Source organism: Onychostoma macrolepis, chromosome 15 (assembly GCF_012432095.1).
Source record: "Onychostoma macrolepis isolate SWU-2019 chromosome 15, ASM1243209v1, whole genome shotgun sequence".
In the NCBI taxonomy this organism is placed as follows: domain Eukaryota; kingdom Metazoa; phylum Chordata; class Actinopteri; order Cypriniformes; family Cyprinidae; genus Onychostoma; species Onychostoma macrolepis.
Genome location: NC_081169.1, coordinates 23,817,806 through 23,837,826, shown reverse-complemented (window position 1 = coordinate 23,837,826; position 20,021 = coordinate 23,817,806). Strand labels below are relative to the sequence as shown.

Here is a 20,021-nt window from a genome sequence, read left to right as displayed (position 1 = left end):
AAAATTCACAGACACACGCATAGTTAAACACAAAGGCCATGAAACGCATTTGCATTTTTTTTTTTTAGAGTAAACCAAGTGGCATTTATTTTAAATAAAGAATGATTTCACAAAAAGTTACATTTTAAATGATTAAACAACAGACATTGGCCAAAATTCGTGCATTTTAAGCATTCAAATAAGTTTAAGTAATTCAACACTTGCAAATACAGACATTCTTATACCAAGCACTCTCCATTGGTTTAAAAAACTGCAGTGTTTTAATTAAAGCTTCGGTTTATTGAAGGCAGTTTACAATCTCATTTTCTCTTTTCTCTGTAAAACGGATGTTGGCCTTTTCTCATTATAATGAATGTGCTGATTGAAGTTAAAATTGAGCGGCTGAAATCCTACACTGCAGCAAGAAAAGGCCTTTCTGATTAACCACACAAACCAAAGAATTTTTCATTTTTAATTTAATAAAACTAATCGCTAATCAGAACTGGGTTTCAAACAGCAGTCAGCTGGTTCCCCAGTCACTTTTTTGTTTGATTGTGAGTCAGCCTTCAGGTTTGGGAATGTTAATTAAAGGTGCTTGCTAAGGGTGATTGCTCATACTCAGGCAACAGTTGGCACACTTAATGCATGCTTTTAACCCCTAACATCAATTATTAAACTTACGAGTGTAAATTGTCCTGAGACAAATGTGATAATCTTTGTGATGTGACTCTGTGTGATAAACCTAACGGCTTTCACTTGGTGTTGCAACCTGCACTTTGGCCTTTCTAGGAATACTTCACCCAAAAGTGAAAATGTACTCACCCTCAGGCCATCCAAGATATAGATGAGAAATGTAGCATTAAATCACTTGCTCACCAGTGGATCCTCTGCAGTGAATGGGTGCCGTCAGAATGAGAGTCCAAACAGCTGATAAAAACATCACAATAATCCACATGAATCCAGTCCATTAATTATAACGTCCTGTGAAGCAAAAAGCTGTTTGTAAGAAACAAAATCCCTCATTAAGACGTTTTTAACTTCAAACCATTGTTATTAGCACATACAAGTCCTCTATCCATAATATTGCTTTCTCTGGTGAAAAATTTAATTTATCTTGTCTGGATCTAGAGAGAAATATGCACAGACCAAGCACCGTTTACAAGCAAAAACAGTCCAAAACAGTTCTAAACAAATATTTTGATGTGAGAGGACAACAGGAGACAACATTTGACTGGAAGACACGTTATTAATGGATTATGGACTCATATTTTGGCCAGAAGCAACGGTTTGAATTTAAAATGCCTTAAATGATGGATTTGTTTCAAACATGCAGCTTTAATTTCATAAGACATTAATTGATGGAGTCGTGTGGATTACTTTGTGATGTTTTTATCAGCTGTTTGGACTCTCATTCTGACGGCACCCATTCACTGCAGTGGATCCCTTGGTGAGCAAGTGATATAATAATACATTTCTCCAAATCTGTTCTATTGAAGACATAAACTCAGTTACATCTTGGATGGCCTAAGGGTGAGTAAATTTAAATCAAATTCTAATTTGTGTGTGAACTTTTCCTTTCAGGCAGGTTAAACGAGAGAAAATGAGCTAGAGAAAAATGTGCAACAAAACAACTCATAGAAAATGTTGTTGTGGAGCCCAATTGTTAAGCCAGCATGTAACACCATATCTACTGACCAAAACACCACTGAGAGTTAGGGGTCTTCTCTTTTCACTTGAGCTATAGTGAGCAACCAGTGGAAAGCTATATATTCCCATTTCCAATCATCTCAATTGCAGTTGATTGGCTAGCACATCTAGCCAAACATCTTTGCTAATGGGTGCTCCAGAAATAAACAAATAAAAAAATCTCCAGAAAATGCCACGTGATAGATCAAAATGGAACTACAGAAAAGCGACAGGTTAAAAACTATTCAGAACAACGTAGCAATTGCATAGCAACCCAAGCATAATGGTGTTCAATTAAATAGCTTGTAGTTTTAATTGGAATTTATGGAGTGACACTTTCCAGGAAACTGGGAATTTTTGAAACATTGAGGTGTTTGACTGATGAGGTGCTACAAAGGCTCATCTGTTGTACTGGAAAGGTCATTAACCTCTGTCAAACACACACACACATACACACACACAAATACAAAATGGGGTCAGGTGCTTAGTGTCACTCCAGGTGGCCATAGCAATCTGGACACATCTGTCCATCATCTCGAAGAGGCAGACTGGCCTGTCCACAAACACCTTTCCATTCATTTGTCCAGCAGTGGTTGTTTAAATCATACTTTAAAACAAAGTCATGTCACCTATACATACATATATAGCACAAACCCACTGTGCAACACACACATTCACACATGTTGGAGGTGATGATGAAGTATTTTATGGCCATCTGGCTTAGGATGATGTGTGTGTGTGTGTGTGTGTGTGTGTGTGAAGAGGAGGAAATGGGATGTGTCAAGGTGGATGTGTGGGGTTTGGGGGATGGCGGATTGTATGCTCCATTAATTTTAAGTTTAATCACATCTACTTTCCTCTCGTTTTACATCCCTCCCTTAACCTTTTTCTTCTTCACTTCCTGTCACCTCCCTTAACTGCTTCTCCACCTTCTTCCTTCCTTCCATAAATATATTTACTCCAGTGTATCATTCATCATTTTAATTTATTTGTGGACTAATTTGTTATCATAACGAAAAACTGAAGTAACAGACAGAGTTAGAGAGAGATCGCACACGTAATGAAATAAATATATTTATTGTATAAATGTAAAATGTAAAAATAAATCTCATTGATGATTTAATGTATCTTCATAGCTTAATATATACATAAATAGTAAATTATGAAAATTATGAAATATAAAACTATAAAACAACAATATATTGTTGTGTATATATATATATATATATGAATATATTATATATATATATATATATATATGAAATCTTTGAATAAAAATATTTTAATTATAAATATTGAAAATATTTTTATTACTGTCATACACACACACACACACACACACATATATACACATTACATTAGGATTTAGATAAAGAAGAAAAGAGATACAGAGAAGGAAAGGTGGAGATAAAGGGAGAGGGAGATGCCAACACAGATGCAGATCAGATGAATAAACGCTTTGATGTGAATTGCATGCTCTTAAATTCATCTGTCAGGATTCGGGCTCGTCAGAGACTTGGAGGAATTACTCACCCTGCCCTTCGTCCACCTCGCAGGCTCGTCCTCCTCCGCTGGCATTTTCTCTTTCTCGCGTTCACACACACACATATAAAGCGTGGAAATTTGTGTATGAAAGTGTGAAATGACTTGCAGCCACACACAAGCGCACAGCAGCATAAATGAACACAGAACCTGTCATTCTCACAACAAACACATGGAAATTCACCACAAACACACATAAATGCAATTCATTCATCCCTGCAATTAGACAAATAGATTTTATTATTTTATAAGAAATTGTGAATGATGATTTCCTGTGCAAAACTGTTGCGATGCTAGGGTGTTGCTATGCAGTATTTAGGCCTATGCCAAATAAATCCATTGCTAAAATCTCTAACACTTTGTGACTTGGTTCCCTCCCTCAATATCCGTGCCATGTTTTCACTGTTTAAACACCCAAGAGGTGACAATTGTATGTCTACACAAGTATGTTTATGATAGAATCACATCCTAAAGCTGCAATAAAAGTAATTTATACAGAACAGCAAACTAAGCTTCTGATGAAAAATAAGCTTCTGATGTTTACTGAAATGAAATTAAGGCCAGTCTGTTCCACTGTGTTGGTGTGTTCTGTCTGTGCTTGCTATTGGTTGATGAAATCATAAAATCTTTCTTTTTGATTTCTTACTATCCATACTTATCATCTCTGTCCCCATCGAAAGATTTTTAATAAGCTGCCAGCTAAGTTCAATAAATTACACAAAGATGAGCAAAGTTTAAATGAATCAAGCATGAGAAATGTGAGTGGTTCGTACATTTTTCAAATTGGAAACAATCCCAGAAGTCTTTTAATTATGTTAAAGGTCAACTTGCAATTTTAGGCCTTTATCTCCCATTTTTTTTCCTCACATGTATGCTTGAATACACTATGAAATGCCCAATACCAACATCAATATAATGCCATCTTCCTTTACAACTATACATACAAAATCATAAATACTTACAAACCTGTAGAAATCCTTTAAAAACTGGAACCTTTGTGAGGGTAACTGCACAGGTGAGCGGATTCAGTGCTCAGGCACCCCAGAGCAAAACATTCATTTATTAGTAAATGATAGAAAATCTTTATCTGAGAATGAGCTTTTTAATGGCAGTTTTATTAATAAATGAAATCCAGAGAGTCTAACATAAGTAAAATCATTTGCACTCCTAGATTGATTTAATTAAAATCAAAGCTCATTAAGCATGAAATATGAGAAAATCTATGACACACAGAATCAGAACAGAATGCAAAATTAGGTAAATGCTTCAACTGTTAGATAAATGTAATGGCATTAAATATTTAACCAATGTCATTTATAACAAATGCACTAAAATCCACCTTTGAATTCCACTTGTAAACACATTAAAGTCTACATACTGTATGTAAAAAGGTTTTCATTTTGGAAACATACATTGAACATTCCAGTGTCTAAGCATAAAAAAATGTATGTGCAACCCACACTTTATGAGGGTGATTCTTCAGCTCGGGGAACTTTTGTCTCTTACCGAAATGCTTTTAAATAAAAATTGCTTTAAAAATAAAGGATGTAGCCTGTTTTTAATGGCTATTTAAGAGTGTTGACGTGTTCCTAACCCAGATTTTATAATTTTCTAGCAGTAGTAAATATATATATTTTTAAAGAAATATATATATATATGCACAAACATTATGAAACATTTTATTTTTCAGACTTTGAAGAATACTTACTTTGTATGAAATCCTATGCAATCACATTGCATTCTATATCTCTTTCACTCTCTTTCATTCATAAAGTTAATGCTTTCTGTATAATATACTGCATCCAGTATGTGGAGAACATGAGTCAATATTTTTGCAGTTCTATGCATTGTGAAATCATGAGCTTCAGACACCTGCCCTATGATACAACATTACTCACTGTATTTCTCATCAGGCTCTAGCAAACATACTCACACATTCTCAAACAAATGGTACTTCTGTGAAGCGTTACACCCCGTGTGTGTAATAGCAGAATCAATGGTATTTAGTGATGGAGCAGTCAGGCAAAGACGAGAGAAAAGAGCACCTGGCAGTGGAATCATTCAGCATTGATATTTAAACACAGCCTCGCCGAACCCCGTCTACCCACCCTCACACTGCTAATCAACTCTTCAACTCAGACGGAGAGAACATGCTTTCTCTCAAGTGTGTGTGTGTGTGTATGAATGTCTTTGAGCAGGTCAAAATGATCTCCTGTGCGTCTCGAAATAAATTGCTTTCAAACTTTTCATCTCCGTTTTTGCAACAAAGAATCGGCTGCAATTGAACCGCTGTGATTCTTTTATGCAGCTTAAATAACATCAAATCTCTTTCTTCTGTGTCAGGATTATGAAAATGTAACCAGTTTGGGAGCTATTCATGCATATGCAGAATTCATGCTAATCAGCCGACAGCTCTAAACTACTTTGCTTGTTTTACAAATTACGCCATTATCAGTTTTTTGTCACATGCACTTCTTAATTGCTTAATTTATTTAGTTCCTTTTGAAGCTGTCGCTACAATCAGACACAGTTTGCCATGATGTCACTTCCTACGGTCACCTCTGTGATTTACATATTTATTTGAATGTGAGTCATACTTACTTTCATATTCCATTCTGAGGGTTCTAGAACAATGCATTGCAAAGGCATGAAATCTTATTGTGATATCATTATGCATTCCTCTTGCAGTCACAAATTTTGTCCCTTAAAACTCATTGTTGATAATCGAAATGACATATTTAAACGTTTTTCCCATGAACATAATTTCTTAATGCCTTAAAGGGGTCATCGGATGCCCATTTTCCACAAGTTGATATGATTCTTTAGGGTCTTAATGAAAAGTCTATAACATACTTTGGTTAAAATTTCTCAATGGTAGAGTAAAAAATACCTTCTTTACCCTGTCAAAATCAGCTCTGTCTTCATCATTTTAGTCCATGTTGCTTTAAATGCTAATGAGCTCTGCTGACCCCGTCCCTCTCTTCTGTGGAGTGACAAGGAGACTGTAAACTTAAGCTGCAAAACTGGCTAACTAGCACATTATTAGGAAAGGCAATTTGCAAAGATTCATAAAAAACGCTTATACTCACTTCTTGTGTAGATGAAACTGGATCACGAATGATTCGCGCGAACATAGACGCATTTAGGCAGATTGTAGATTGGCGCATTCCATTCAAAACGAAAGTAATGTTAATCCTCTGCGTCTTCAGGAGTAAATGACGACTGCTATATTTGTTATTGCATCCAACAACAAAACGCCTTAATCGCTTAATCGGAGACATCTTGTCCTCCCCTGCACTGGAGTCAACATAATGGCAGACAGCTCACTGAGGGCGGGTCTAAGGTAAGACAGCCTTGTCAATCAACTATCGTGGGAGGGGCCTGTACAGAACTATGTCATTCTGACAGGAATCTCAGAACAGCCTGATTTGAGAAAAGGGATTTTAAAAAAACCACTGGGTGGATTTTTATCATTATAGGATGGATGTGTACACACGCTTCCAACTCACATTTATGTTCAAACAACTTGTAAGGTGAAATTTGCATCCGATGACCTCTTTAAAATGACATTTTAAACTCTACATCCCTGCCTCATTTAGTACAGACCTTGTGCATCCACTTTCACTTAGATATATAGTAAATGCTACACAATGGCAAATGGCGATATTGGATTAATTCAGCCATATACGCTTGTTTGAACCATAAAGTGATTCTAAAGAAGAAGAGGAAGAGCGAATTATACAGCGTCATTTACAAGTCAATGTATCAGAATGATAATGCATTTTGTGTATCACTCTCTACATTGTTGCACGCGTAATTGATATCATTAGCCTTTCGCCTGTTATGAAACAGCTATAATAATGTGTTGCTTACACAAACCATGTTCCTGTTCACCATCTTAGACAGCTACCTTCTCAAAATCAACTCAGAAACGCTTCACTAATGACTAATGATTGGTTACAGGTTTGTGACAGTAGGAAACAGGAACTGTTTCAAACCGCATTTTTTGGTATTCTGCGGAGCAAATGCTCAACAATGGTGTTGACTGATGAATTTGCACATGGTTTGCCTTTAAGCATATCAAAAACACCAGACAGACATGTAAACAACATTAAAAACTCGTTTTACAGCACTGGGGGTCTTTAACAGGCACGCCAAAGACGTTTTGACTTATATCCAAGGGTTTCATTCCCAAACACTTTGCAAAACAGCATGACCACCACAGATACAGGGAATCAATTCTAGATCTAAAATACATTCATATCTTAGCCTTTCTCTGGCTCTCGGTGCAGACACCTGCTGACCTATCAGTCTGTGTTAATGCATCTGTCTGCCTGTAGTATACACACGTCTGACCTTTATGGAAATGAGAGATGCGATACACACCTTATTCAGACTGTATTTGCAATGGTTTGCAGGCATATCACAGAAAATACAGTATCTGCTGGATGAAGGTCAGGTGGTCTCCCTCACTCACTCTTCCTATAACTCCTTTTCTAAAACAGCCAAACTAGCTTTCCCATAGGACATGATGATTTAACAACAGAATATTTTAACAGGGATGTATCATCAAGTCTGCTTCAAGCATCTGTGATTTAATGAGTTTAATTTGTTGGTGTGAAGATGATGAAAAGAACCCAGACACATTATTCCACGGCCTCAGAGCACCAACTTAAAATCATAAAAATACTACATGTGACAAATAATAGCCTTTACTGAGATATTTAAATTTGAAAAGATTACACAAAGCAGTATTAAATGCATAGTTTACACACAAAAACAATTGCTGAATATTTACTCACCCTCAGACCATCCAAGACGTCTTCTTCATCAGAATAGATTTGGAGAAATTTAGCATCACATCACTTGCTTACAAATAAATCCTTTGCAGTAAATGGGTGCCGTCAGAATGAAAGTCCAAACAGCTGATAAAAACATCACAATAATCCACAAGAGATCAACATGATTCCAATCCATTTATTAACATCTTGTTAGTGGAAAAACTACAGGAGGAAAACTGCATGTCTGTAAGAAACAAATCCATCAGTAAGGTGTTTTAATTTTAAACTGCCACTTCTGGCCAAATTACCAGTCCAATAATCCATAACAATGAAGAAACAAACTCATCTACATCTGGAATGGCCTCAGGGTGAGTACATTTTTTGCAAATTTTCATTTTTGGGTGAACTAGTTCCTGAAAATATAGAAAAATGCATTTAAAATAGTTCAGTTTTATGCATTAAAAATATGTTATTCTATTACCATTATGATGCATCATAGTGGTTCAAAAGCAAAGCATTCATTCATAATGTTAATCTTCATAAATGCGCCCACCAGCACGATATTTATAAAAACTGCATCAGAGAAGTATCAAGATCAGTGTGTGAGAAAACAACAGTTGTCATCACTTAAACGTGAGCTCATCACTTGGCAACACAAGAGTAGCAAAATATCTGCAAAAGACATCTGACAAAAACTTGTGCATACACAAATTAATTAGAAATAGAAAAAAGCACATCACATCTGGTTAATTTCTTTCTTTCTTTCTGTATTTGTGTGGGTTGGATCATGTCAAAAATATCTTACTGACCCTCAACTGACCCAATTTGTCTATACAGAAACACTGCAACACAATAAAGGAGTCCTCTAAAGTGTTTTAATGATGGAGGAAAACATATTGCTGTTCTACAGCTGAGGCAGTTGAGTGTACAGTCTGGCTTCGGTTTATCCTACAGTAATTTTCTATATGAGTCACTGAGGAGGTAGAACTTTAAGCGAGTTTAAATGGGGATTTGGAGGCAGAAGTGGACATATTTGTGCTGGCTCATTTCTCTAATGTTCTTTCCCTGCTGATGGTGCAGTGTGCTGGTAATGAAGTTAATTTAATGTCGGTGTAAAATAACTAGGAGGCGATGCTTTTCACTGGCTTGTGCTGAACACTTTGGTAGATACAGGACCTCATTAGAACTTTGCTGCGGTAGAAAACTTTCAAATAAGATGCTTAATTGAAGGTCTCTTCGGTAATGTAGATAAAACACGCAACAATTACGATAAAAGCCACGAACCAGTGTTTCCTGCTCCGACGTAGTGTAACTGTACCGCTGCCCATTGATGAATCTTCAGCGTCACACCAATTAATCATATTTTATCTGAGTTTAGAATGTGAGTTCGCAGTCTGCGTTGAATGTGATGTCATAAAAGACCGTGTACCGAGGAATAATGACAAAAAACAACTTTCTTTTTGAGTTGTCCCGCCGACTACAGTGCTACACATATAAACACAACATGAGTGTAGTAGTCTGATTCTCAAACATATGACTCTAATGAGCCGGTTCTTTTTAGTGAATCAAAAACATACAACGCAACCTGTGGAGTCCTATTTACGAAATTAGCCTACTCTATGAGTCTTTTTAGTTTAGATTCTTTTTAGTGAATAAAAACCATACAGTGTAAATTGATTCACAAACTGACAAACAAACAACTTTTTTTTAATTTTTTTTATTAAATGTCCGTATCGAGCCATATTTTAATATACATATGTATGAAAAAAACTTTATTTATCCAAATTGATTAATTTTAAATAATTTAGCCTACCAGAAAATAATAACAAAATTGTTGGTCTTTTGAACTATCCCTTTAAACGTTTTGACCTGAGAGAATCTGTTTGTTTGTGTGTGCACATGCATGAGTTCAGTTGTGTATTCTCGATGTTAGTTGCCAGGGTGTGATGTAATAGACCTCTGACCAAGCCACTGTCTCTCATCAGTTCAGTCAGCTTCCATCAGTATCAGAGCCTATGAAACCATATACAACGCACACACATGCTAGAGAGAGCTTGATAGGTGGCCTAGCAGTGGGAAGAATGTTAAATGGAGTTTAATGGTATGAATTGTAGGGAGTGTTTAAGGCCTCAAAGGCTAATGGACCAGCTCAGTGTGTGCAGACAGCATGCTGGTCTTCTCAAAACACACATAAACACTCAAACGCACACACCACTGTGTTTAGGAAGCCGTGCTGTGTCTCTCAAATGGATGAGTGATTGTGATTTGTGTTGTTTGAATAATTCTTTGATGATTGCCTGTGTCGTTCACAGACTAATGATTCCGTTAAGGCCACGCACATGTACGTAATCACACTCGCTCACACACATTTATCAAAATATTTATCTAAATGAGAGCATAAATTAAACTTCTATTATTTTTTAACAATTATTATTATTAATATTTTTTATTACCACTGTCTAATCGACTTATTGACTTATTTATTAAAAATAATAATACATATTATTGCAATTATAAAAATAACAAAATATAAACTAATACTAATATAATAATAAATGACTAATTAGTATTATTAATTATTAAAAGAAAATTATTATTAATTATAAAAGTCTTCATTTATTGAAACGAAAAAAATAACGATTTTATTCAACAATTTGTCTCCTCCGCATCACCCTATAGCGCCATTTTGGAATATACAACGTATCCGGCGTGACGCAGCTGACACACAATAGCATACATTGTTTACATCCAGCAGATACTCTCCAAAATGGCACTAGGGTGATGCGGAGACGAATTGTTGAATAAAGTACAAAAAGTATTCTCGTAGCCTCGTAAAATTACGGTTGAACCCCTGATGTCACGTGGATTATTTTACTGATGTCCTTGCTACGTTTCTGGGCTTGGGAACATTTCAGTTGCATTGCTGTCTATGGGAGGGTCAGACAGCTCTCAGATTCCATCAAAAATATTTTAATTTGTGTTCTGAAGATGAGCGAAGGTCTTATGGGTTTGAAACAACATGAGGGTGAGTAATTAATGACATAATTTTCATTTTAGGGTGAACTAGCCCTTTAACAGCAGTTTGGCAGCATCACCTTGCAACATTTGCAAATATTTTTACTAAACATAAACAAAATTAAATATGTCTCCCTGAGAAATAACAGTTGGTTGTGGGCAGGCAGCGAGAGCTGATAAAGAGAAATCGACCAGCTGACATGATGACTCATTACATTCAATGTTGCATAACTAATTGGTTTGATTGACAGCTGCAGACACAGTCGCCAGTGTATCTCCATCTGACCAGACTAAAATAAAAAATAGTTAAGTAACAAAATACCATATATTAGCTGCACTGCAATGAATTGAAATAACATTGGCCGTGTGCCTGTTTTCCTTCACCTATTTTTGCATGCTGAGGGGATCGTGAAAGACAGTAATGAGTCTTTTGTTCAGAGAGTGTGACACATCACTGGCTTTGCTAAAGCTGTGTGGACAGAGAAGATACACTCAATTCATGCGTTGGGCCTATTGTTGTCCTCATAACAGAGGGATTGTGGGATATTTGTGTTTTGTTTTGTTTTAGCTGGATGAGGGGAATTATGAGGGAATAACATGGAAAATCTTTCTGCGGGTATATGTGTGCATGAGAGAGAGATTATTGCTAATCTTTCCTTCCTATCCAGATGAAAATATAACTGCCCTTTTATAGCTCTTATAGCTCTTTTCAATAAAAAATATATAATTAGAAACTATATATATATATATATATATTTATATATATGTGTGTGTGTGTGTGTGTGTGTATATAGTTAGACAAAAGTGTCATTTGCTCTCCATTTAATCTCATTTTTACTAGGAGAAATTAAAGATATTAGAGATATTGTTTTGATTTTCTTAAAGAAAATCCTTATGCACCCATTTTTCTTTTTTACAGTGGCTCAAACAATATAGAAAATGTCACTCACATACAGGCCTACCCACATACCATATGGTTATTCTACTGCAAGCTTGTCATTTTCTATAGGTAAAATGACAGAGTGTAAGAATAATGTGTAGCCTAAACCTCTCACACACACACACACACACACACACACACAGTGAAAAAGTGTGTACTCTGTAAACACAGCAGCAGAGAGCCGTTCATAATGCCTGACGAAGTCTCTTCTCAAGCTTGCTAATCAAACAGTCCAGATGTGTCGAAATATTTGCGGTGCTTTCAGGACCATAATTAAATAACAATTACAACTGACTAACAGCCTTTTCCACCCTGTCTGCGCGTTCGTGCGCGAGCCTCAAGGGACGGAGCTCCAGTCATGGAGCAGTGTCTGTTTTCACAGCAATAACACGCTAATGAAGAACACATCAAACTGGAGTGTGTGCGCGAGAGAGCGAGAGTGCAAATGATGCGTGAGTTATTTGTTCTCTTCATAGATGTTCCGTCAGTCATGCATGCTCGTCTGAAGATGAGGACACATGGCTTTTAATGGCGGAAAGGTGGACGGGGGCGTCTACAAACATTCTAAACAGAATGTTTTCCATCTTTCTCTCCTTTGTCATTCTTGATCATATTGGTGTGTTGTGCTTCTCATCATGTTTAATAGAATGGAATGATCCTTAATGCTTGTTTATTACCACTAATCACCATTGTGACATCACATAAACAAACACACACATATCATTAATGCTAATGTTGCCTCACAAATGTAGTTCAAAGGATAGATAGCATTTTAAATGTAGGCTATACACCATCATGTCATTCACAACAAAAAGCTCTTTCATTTTTATTTTTATTCTTTATTTAGAATTGTATTAACTTACAATCAATCGATTGACTGACAGAACCAATTAACTTGTGGTTTGACCACAGCAGTTAGCTTAGCAAGAGATTCAAGGTGTTAATTGGCAATATCAAGTGAGGGCCTCAGCAGGAAGTGAAGCCCTTCCAGTAGAAGTTTTTGCATCCCGCTTTGCGTTCCCGAGCGGGCAGGTGGTTCGAGCTTTCCGCCGAACGTTCTAGCTCCACGCGCAGGTCCTCGTTTTCACCTGCCGTTGATACATCAGTCTCGCGCATCTCCATTTCAGGCATGGAAAGCAGGGAAAGGAGCTCCTCTACATCTTTCTTAGTCCAGTCCTGAGAGAAATGTTAAGACATATAAAATGGGATCAGTATTTCAGTTAATTTCCCCCCTTTTATTTGAAGAATAAACACTGTCTAGTAAAGCTAATGGTGCGCTAAAATCAAGGTATACATGAGGTAACCGAAGCTAAAGGAGAAAAGCCATTTTGTATTTATTGGGCAATGTGCGTTTTGATTAGAACTAAATGCATTCCATTAACTCAGAGTTCCTGTATAGTAAAAGATAATGCATTTACTTGCCAAGACGTAAATGAGAAAAACAGAGGGTCATTTAGAAATGTGTGTAGGCTACGGGAGTGAGAGAGAAAGAGGGACTGGAAGTAATGATGTCTTCCTATAGAATTAGATGTGGATTGTAGTTATTTCCGATTTAATCATCTATTAAAAGCAGAATGAACTAGAGCATTAAACAAACTGAGCATTTCTGCAACCTGAAATACATGTAGTTGCTTTATTTAAAGGGATAGTCCACCCAAAAATGTACTGAAATTGTCATTATTTACTCACCCTCATATCGTTCTAAACATTATTTCTTCTGCAGAACACAAAAGAAGATTTTTTTTTTTTTTTTTTTTTGTCAATACATTGAAATCAGTGGGGTCCAACATTGTTTTGGACTCTACTGACTTTGAACATATGGACAGAAACAGTTGAAATGCTTCTTTTGTGTTCCGCATTAGAAAGTCAGTCTGTACCTGTTTGGAATGATATGAGGGTGAGTAAATGACCAATTTTGAAGGAACTATCTATCATTCGATATAGTTAGTTGAATGTGAGTTTGCGATGCATGGCAGCCTTGAACATGCAGACAATGGAAAACCAGATGCTAGCTGATAAATGCAGGCCTCAGACTTTGTGTTAATGTTAGTTTGAGACTCACCTGTGTAGCCTGTCCAATCGCTCTTGCTCTCTGCATAAGTCTGCGATGACGGAAGTCCATGTCCGGTTCTAGCTGTGAATTTGCACTGCGGCCACATAGCATAAGGGACAGACCCAACAGGGCCAAATAACACTGCAGCTCACACAGTCTCATCTCAAACCTCTCTCTTCCGCTCACGGAGTGTCTCTTTGTAGCTGTGGTTCTGGTTCTGGACCCTCGGGAATTCTAAGCGCTCTTTTTAAAGTGTCCTTACACTCGTACGGTTGACTGACAGCTGCCCAGGTTGCTGGGTGATAGTGGATTGTGATGTCATAAAGCATTTAGAATCTTCTGGTCCCACACTAATGGGAAACACTCTCATTTAGATAACGCAAATGAACGAATTGCAACTTGACAATGGGGGCTACAATAAAAGCATTAGACTGAATGGATTCAGGTTTGTTCAGCTAATCTAAAACAAATACAACAGAGAAATGCCTGGGTGTGCGTCTCCGTTGCTCTGAAGCACACATACCGTGGCAGAAGCGAAGAATAAAAGCCTTTATAAACTTAATTGATTCTGAATGAAGAGTTTAATGTGTGTTTCTTGAAGTGTTAACTCAAGAAGTACAAGCGTTTGTGCTGTTGGGAACATTTCCATTTGCACTGTAGAGATAAATGAATGAATTTAATTATTAGTGAATTCTGAATTAACTTTCAAAGCATTGATGAAAGTTATAGTGCAGCTGTGATATGGATTAGAAAACAAAGCCCAAATGTGACCCTGGATGACAAAACCAGTCTTAAGTGTCAATTTTTCTAAATTCGGATCGGACAATATTTGGCCGAGATACAACTATTTGAAAATCTGGAATCTGAGGGTGCAAAAAAAAAATCTAAATATTGAGAAAAACATCTTTAAAGTTGTCCAAATGAAGTTCTTAGCAATGCATATTACTAATCAAAAATTAAGTTTTGATACATTTACAGTAAGAAATTTTCAAAATATCTTCATGGAACATGATCTTTACTTAATATCCTAATAATTTTTGGCATAAAAGAAAAATCTATAATTTTGACCCATACAATGTATTTTTGGCTATTGCTACAAATATACCCCAGCGACTTAAGACTGGTTTTGTGGTCCAGGGTCACAAATAACGTAAACCTTTCAGTAGAAGACATATTATACTAAGACAAGTATCACTTTTGATTATATGGCTCTTAAACCCCTCAAACCATATTTTGAGACCAGAATATAATTTAGAGGAATTGGGCTCTTTTAATATGGGCCAGTAAGCAACCATCTGCAGTCTTGAAAATAAAGATTCCAAAAAGTTTTCACAGCAATGCCACTGAAGAACTATTAGAATTGAAGAATATGATGGCGGTAGGCCTTTTTGACTTTGGCTAGTAAGTAACCACTTTGCAACCAACCAGAACACCCTAGCAACAGCATAACAATGCCTTGCCAACCATCCAAAACTCTGCTAGTGAGTTTTGCATTGAAAAGTAAAGCTTTCAAAAGGTGGTTTTCGCAGTGATGCCATAGAAGAACCATTTTTGGTTTCCCAAATAACCTTTCAGTAAACAGTTCTTAAAATAACCATTTTCTTTTTTAGTATGAAGAACATTTTAATAATTTAAGGAACCTTTATCCACTATTAACAACCTTTTGTGCAATGGATGTTCTTTATGGAACCAGAGATGCCAATAAAGAACCTTAATTTTTACAGACAGCCTTCCAAAAAACTTTTCCAATGTTAATTTATTTATATTTCTGACTATTTTAAGTCCCAGGTTGTAGCGTTTAGTAAGAAAAAGTTAAACTGGGGCTTTTGAATGTGCAGTCATGTAATGTCACATTCAATTTAAGCTTTAAATGATGTTGTTACGAGGTCACGACCTACTAGAAAAAAAAGAGTTAATTTTATAAACTAGTGTTTATAGAGAATTTTCAAAGCCAAACTCAAAATTACATAGCAAAAGTGAAAAAAAAAAAAAACTTTGCATTAGGTATTCAAAAAAGACTCTGGCCTGACATCTTGTGGTCAGCCTTAAGCAGACATGACTTATGAAAGGCAAACAAATTATTCAACACCAGGTTACATAAAATTTTGAATTCATATATTAAACATTTGACACACACATTTAACAGTAGGGCGGTAGGTTTATGATTTAGTTTGTAGTGCTTATAAAGCATGTTTAAGACAACTTGAAACATGCGGCAGCAACTCACTTTGTGTCCTTCATTATTTTTCATAATTTTTTTTTGGTATTCCCAATATCAAAGTATATCAATTTAAACTATATTGTCTCATCCTAAGGGGAAAAATCTGAGTTTTAAATGGCATTAAGCAGATAAGTTATGCACATGCAGTGATTAAAACAACACTTTATTTTACGGTAAATGTTTGGTAGCCTACAAATATGTGCCGTTACTTCCTTAATATTTATATATAATAACCTATATAGTCGAAATATATATAAATAAACATGAGTATATATACATTTCATCCAAAAGATTATTTATTCAATTAGTGCAATGTTACTACACATCCAAACACAATATTCTTTATTTATGGCCTGATGGAGTATAAAAAATAAAATAAAATTGGCCAATTAAAATCTGTATAGAAGAGAACTGAGATGTTATTGGGATCTTATACTATACATAGACATTTTCTACAGAAATATTCAAAATATACACATTTTTTTTATTATTCTGACAAAAACCATTATAGGATTTTCTATTATACCGTTCTTGAGCTATTAAACACTGCAGTCAAAAAAGAGACCATTAATTTCTATACTAAACATGTGCAATCTTGATTTTAGTTGCAATTATGAAAGCACAAAACACATTATTTGTGAGCTTTATGTCGTTTAGTACAGAAAAAGACCAGAAATATACACCTGACTGAGTGCAATAGATCTGCGATAAAGCAGGTGACGACACGATAACGACAGTTTTCATTTTTTTATGTAGAGGAAGTGTTGTCAAGACTACACTCCTAATTTCTCAGTTGATTTGGCGTTGACAAGATTTTACATGTAATAATTCATTACAATTCCTGTTTACAGTATACAATTGATTACAACTGAATACGAGTCATGGGGAAAGCTCCTTAATGCAATGCTATAATAAGTGTCTGGTAAATTCACATAATGACTACACATAAACACACTTTGTCTCTGTCTCAACATTTCTCAAGTTTCTTTTCCTTTTTCATAATCTAACAAATAGCACCATTAACTCGTTAAATATGAACAAGCTTATATAACATTTGCAAAACCTCAGCACCAAAAACAGCTTTGGACAAGCAGTTTTGAACAATAAGAAACAAGACTTTAATTCTTTCTTGAATAAAGTCCTAATAGCAGGTATATCTATAGTAAAGTATTTGTATACTAAAGCGGAAAATCATAGTCCAAATGATAAGCACACCTGGCTTACACTGACAATTGCACCCACATCCAAAATACATAAGCAGGGAACTACTGAATTTTAATTCATGATATTTAGGGAATTACTTAAAGGATTTATATATATATATATATATATATATATATATATGGGAATTCAGAAGACTCTTTGCAATTTATTACTATTTGATTATTAGTAACATTAACATATTTGTTTATAGAGTGTTACTAAGGAAGACATTAACGTCAAGTGTATTAGTTAACAATTAATAATGACAAAAATGAACAAAATATTTAAACTTTAATTACTAAACTATTTTTCAGTAGCATTACTAGAGCATAGATGAACTATTTTGTTTCTGTTTTAAATACCAAATTAATTATACACAGTTCATGCTCAATATGAGCAATCTGAGCTCAAATTATTATTCACCGAGCCGGTTTCTCAATGCTCACTTGAATCTAGCCAGGATTTTCTAATGGCCTACTATTGCTATTCCCACACACAAAAGTCATTCCTAATTAACTACAAATGAAAAATAGTTTAGTAATGAGAAGTAGCTGAACTGAAGTCACTCCAAATTCTGTTACGAGTCATTTTGAGAGAAAAACACATTTATAAGTGCTGGACATGTCAAAGAAAAAGAAAAGAATGCTGAAGAATTCTTGGAAGTGAAAAACACTGGGCTGGTAGTGGTACCTTGGATTTAGCGAATCCAAAACAAAGAATGCTGAAATGGCTGAAAAGTGTTTAAAAAACAAACAACTGCTTCACCCATAACTGTATCATTCCACTCATTAAAGGAATAGTTCATCCCAAAATGAAAACTTTCTAAAAATGTACTCACCTTCAACATTTAGGATGTAGAGGAGTTTGCTTATTTATCTGCAGTGAATGGGTGCCGTCAGAATGAGAGTCCAAACTGCTGATAAAAAAAACATCTCAATCTAAAAGTAATCCACACAATTCTGGCCATTGAAAACCATTGTTTTCAGCTGAAATATGAGTCCTCTATCTATAATATTGCTTTCTCCAGTGAAAAAAAAAAAAAGTCTCTTCTGAATCAGGACAGAAATATGCACAGATCAAGCACCATTTAAAAGTGAAAACTATGAAGGTATTTTTGGTGCAAAACAACTGACTAACCAAATGTTGATGTGAGACGTCAACAAAAGATGGACTGTTTCACTGAAGGAAGTGTTATTATGGATTATGGGCTTGTATCTTGGCCAGAAGCGATGGATTTGTTTCTTACAAACATGCAATTTATCACTTCACAGCTTGTGGACTGGAGTGGTGTGGATTATTGTGATGTTTTTATCAGCTGTTTGGACTCTCATTCTGACGGCACCCATTCACTGCAGAAGATCCATTGGTGAGCAAGTGATGTAATGACCGGTTTCTCCAAATCTGGTTCTGATTAAGACTCATCTACATCTTGGCCTGAGTGCGAGTATATTTTTTAGCAAATGTTCGTTTCTGAGTGAACTGTTCCTGGACTGGACTACAGCAAACATAATGACACTCACTCGTGGGGCAGAACTATTTATCCAGTTGTTTCAGGTGAAGCACTTGAGGGCTGACTTAACAGATCTTACTGACATTACACAAGTCTGCGAATGGAAGTTCATAGCTCAAGTCTTTTACTAAGGCCACCTAGCTCTGACTTAAAAACTACTGCTTCATACAGACCCGACAGCGGCTGATGTCTTGCTGTCTTGCTGTCTGGCGGATTGGAATACTGAGGAATGAGAATAAAAAAGGATAAAGGTTCCTAAAGTTGTTTATTTCATATAACAGTATTATTTTAAAATCAATTCTAGTTTATGATTTAAGCAGTGAAATGTGAAGATAGACTGGAAGAGAGTTGTCCTTTTAAGGGAAAAATATTTACTTCTATTTCATCTAGATCAAATTGGCAAATCGGATTCAAGTAAAACTTTCAATCTTCAAAATTCTTGTACCTGAACATTCTGCTAGGATCAAGTGATGCAAGCCAGAAGCTGAAGGAATCAGGATAGAAGTTGCAGGTGCCACGACCATGACACTCTATGAAGGGAATCTTCCGGAATTCTTCCAGACAGGATCCAGGAGAAATCAGCGGCTGCCCGGAACCTTCTGCACCTGCACCCGTTTGCTAAGGAATAAATCAGAACAAGCACAGTTACATTCTTCAATTGGGGTGGCAAATGAGAGGCAGTTTATATATATTGCTATGCATTTAAAATTAGTTTAATATGTTATATCTATTAAAATAGAAGCTTTAGAACATTTCCATTTTTTTATTTTTTTCAACAATTTTAATCAAACACTTGGTGTTACCAATAATTGAAGTAACATTTTGCCAGGAAAGACAGTAACACTGCAGAAATATCAGCCTAAATTCTGACTTTTGTAAAATGGAGGCTGCCATCATGATGATTTCAAGATCAGGGGACATTTTGAAAATATTAAGATTGTAAGAGTGTCAGATCTGCAAGTTATCAACATAACACCACAGACACTTATAAAGTGCGACATATGAAATTGTCAGAAATGTAGTCAATTTTAAGAAAATTAATGAGAAAGAATGTACTCCCCATACATATCTCAGATCATCCAGCACCTGCA

The 20,021-nt window shown here is 35.8% G+C and overlaps 2 protein-coding genes across 4 annotated transcripts in view; both read right to left on the bottom strand.

Moving 5' to 3' along the window:
- Nucleotides 1–12,843: 12,843 nt before the first annotated feature.
- On the bottom strand, nt 12,844–16,363 carry sst1.2 (somatostatin 1, tandem duplicate 2). The gene is made up of 2 exons (XM_058744978.1): nt 14,006–16,363; nt 12,844–13,119 (listed from the first exon to the last, which is right to left on the bottom strand). Exons 1-2 carry the CDS (start codon nt 14,156–14,158, stop codon nt 12,910–12,912), a joined length of 363 nt encoding a protein of 120 aa, XP_058600961.1. The 5' UTR covers nt 14,159–16,363; the 3' UTR covers nt 12,844–12,909.
- Nucleotides 16,364–16,491: 128 nt separating this feature from the next.
- Nucleotides 16,492–20,021, bottom strand: part of col4a3 (collagen, type IV, alpha 3) — a 49,165-nt gene continuing 45,635 nt past the window's right edge. For all 3 annotated transcript variants that reach the window (XM_058744970.1, XM_058744971.1, XM_058744972.1), the window contains 2 exons: nt 19,376–19,548; nt 16,492–19,152 (listed from right to left, as the gene is read on the bottom strand). In XM_058744970.1, the coding sequence (XP_058600953.1) occupies nt 19,086–19,152; nt 19,376–19,548 (240 nt within the window). In that variant the 3' untranslated portion in view covers nt 16,492–19,085. The remainder of the gene's footprint in view (nt 19,153–19,375; nt 19,549–20,021) is intronic.

What these genes read in the sequence shown, in the direction of transcription:
- sst1.2 (XM_058744978.1), bottom strand. Translation starts at nt 14,158, where the DNA reads ATGAGACTGTGTGAGCTGCAGTGTTATTTGGCCCTGTTGGGTCTGTCC. An exon ending in CGATTGGACAGGCTACACAG is followed by an intron (nt 13,120 to 14,005) that starts GTGAGTCTCAAA and finishes CATTTCTCTCAG; the next exon opens with GACTGGACTAAGAAAGATGT.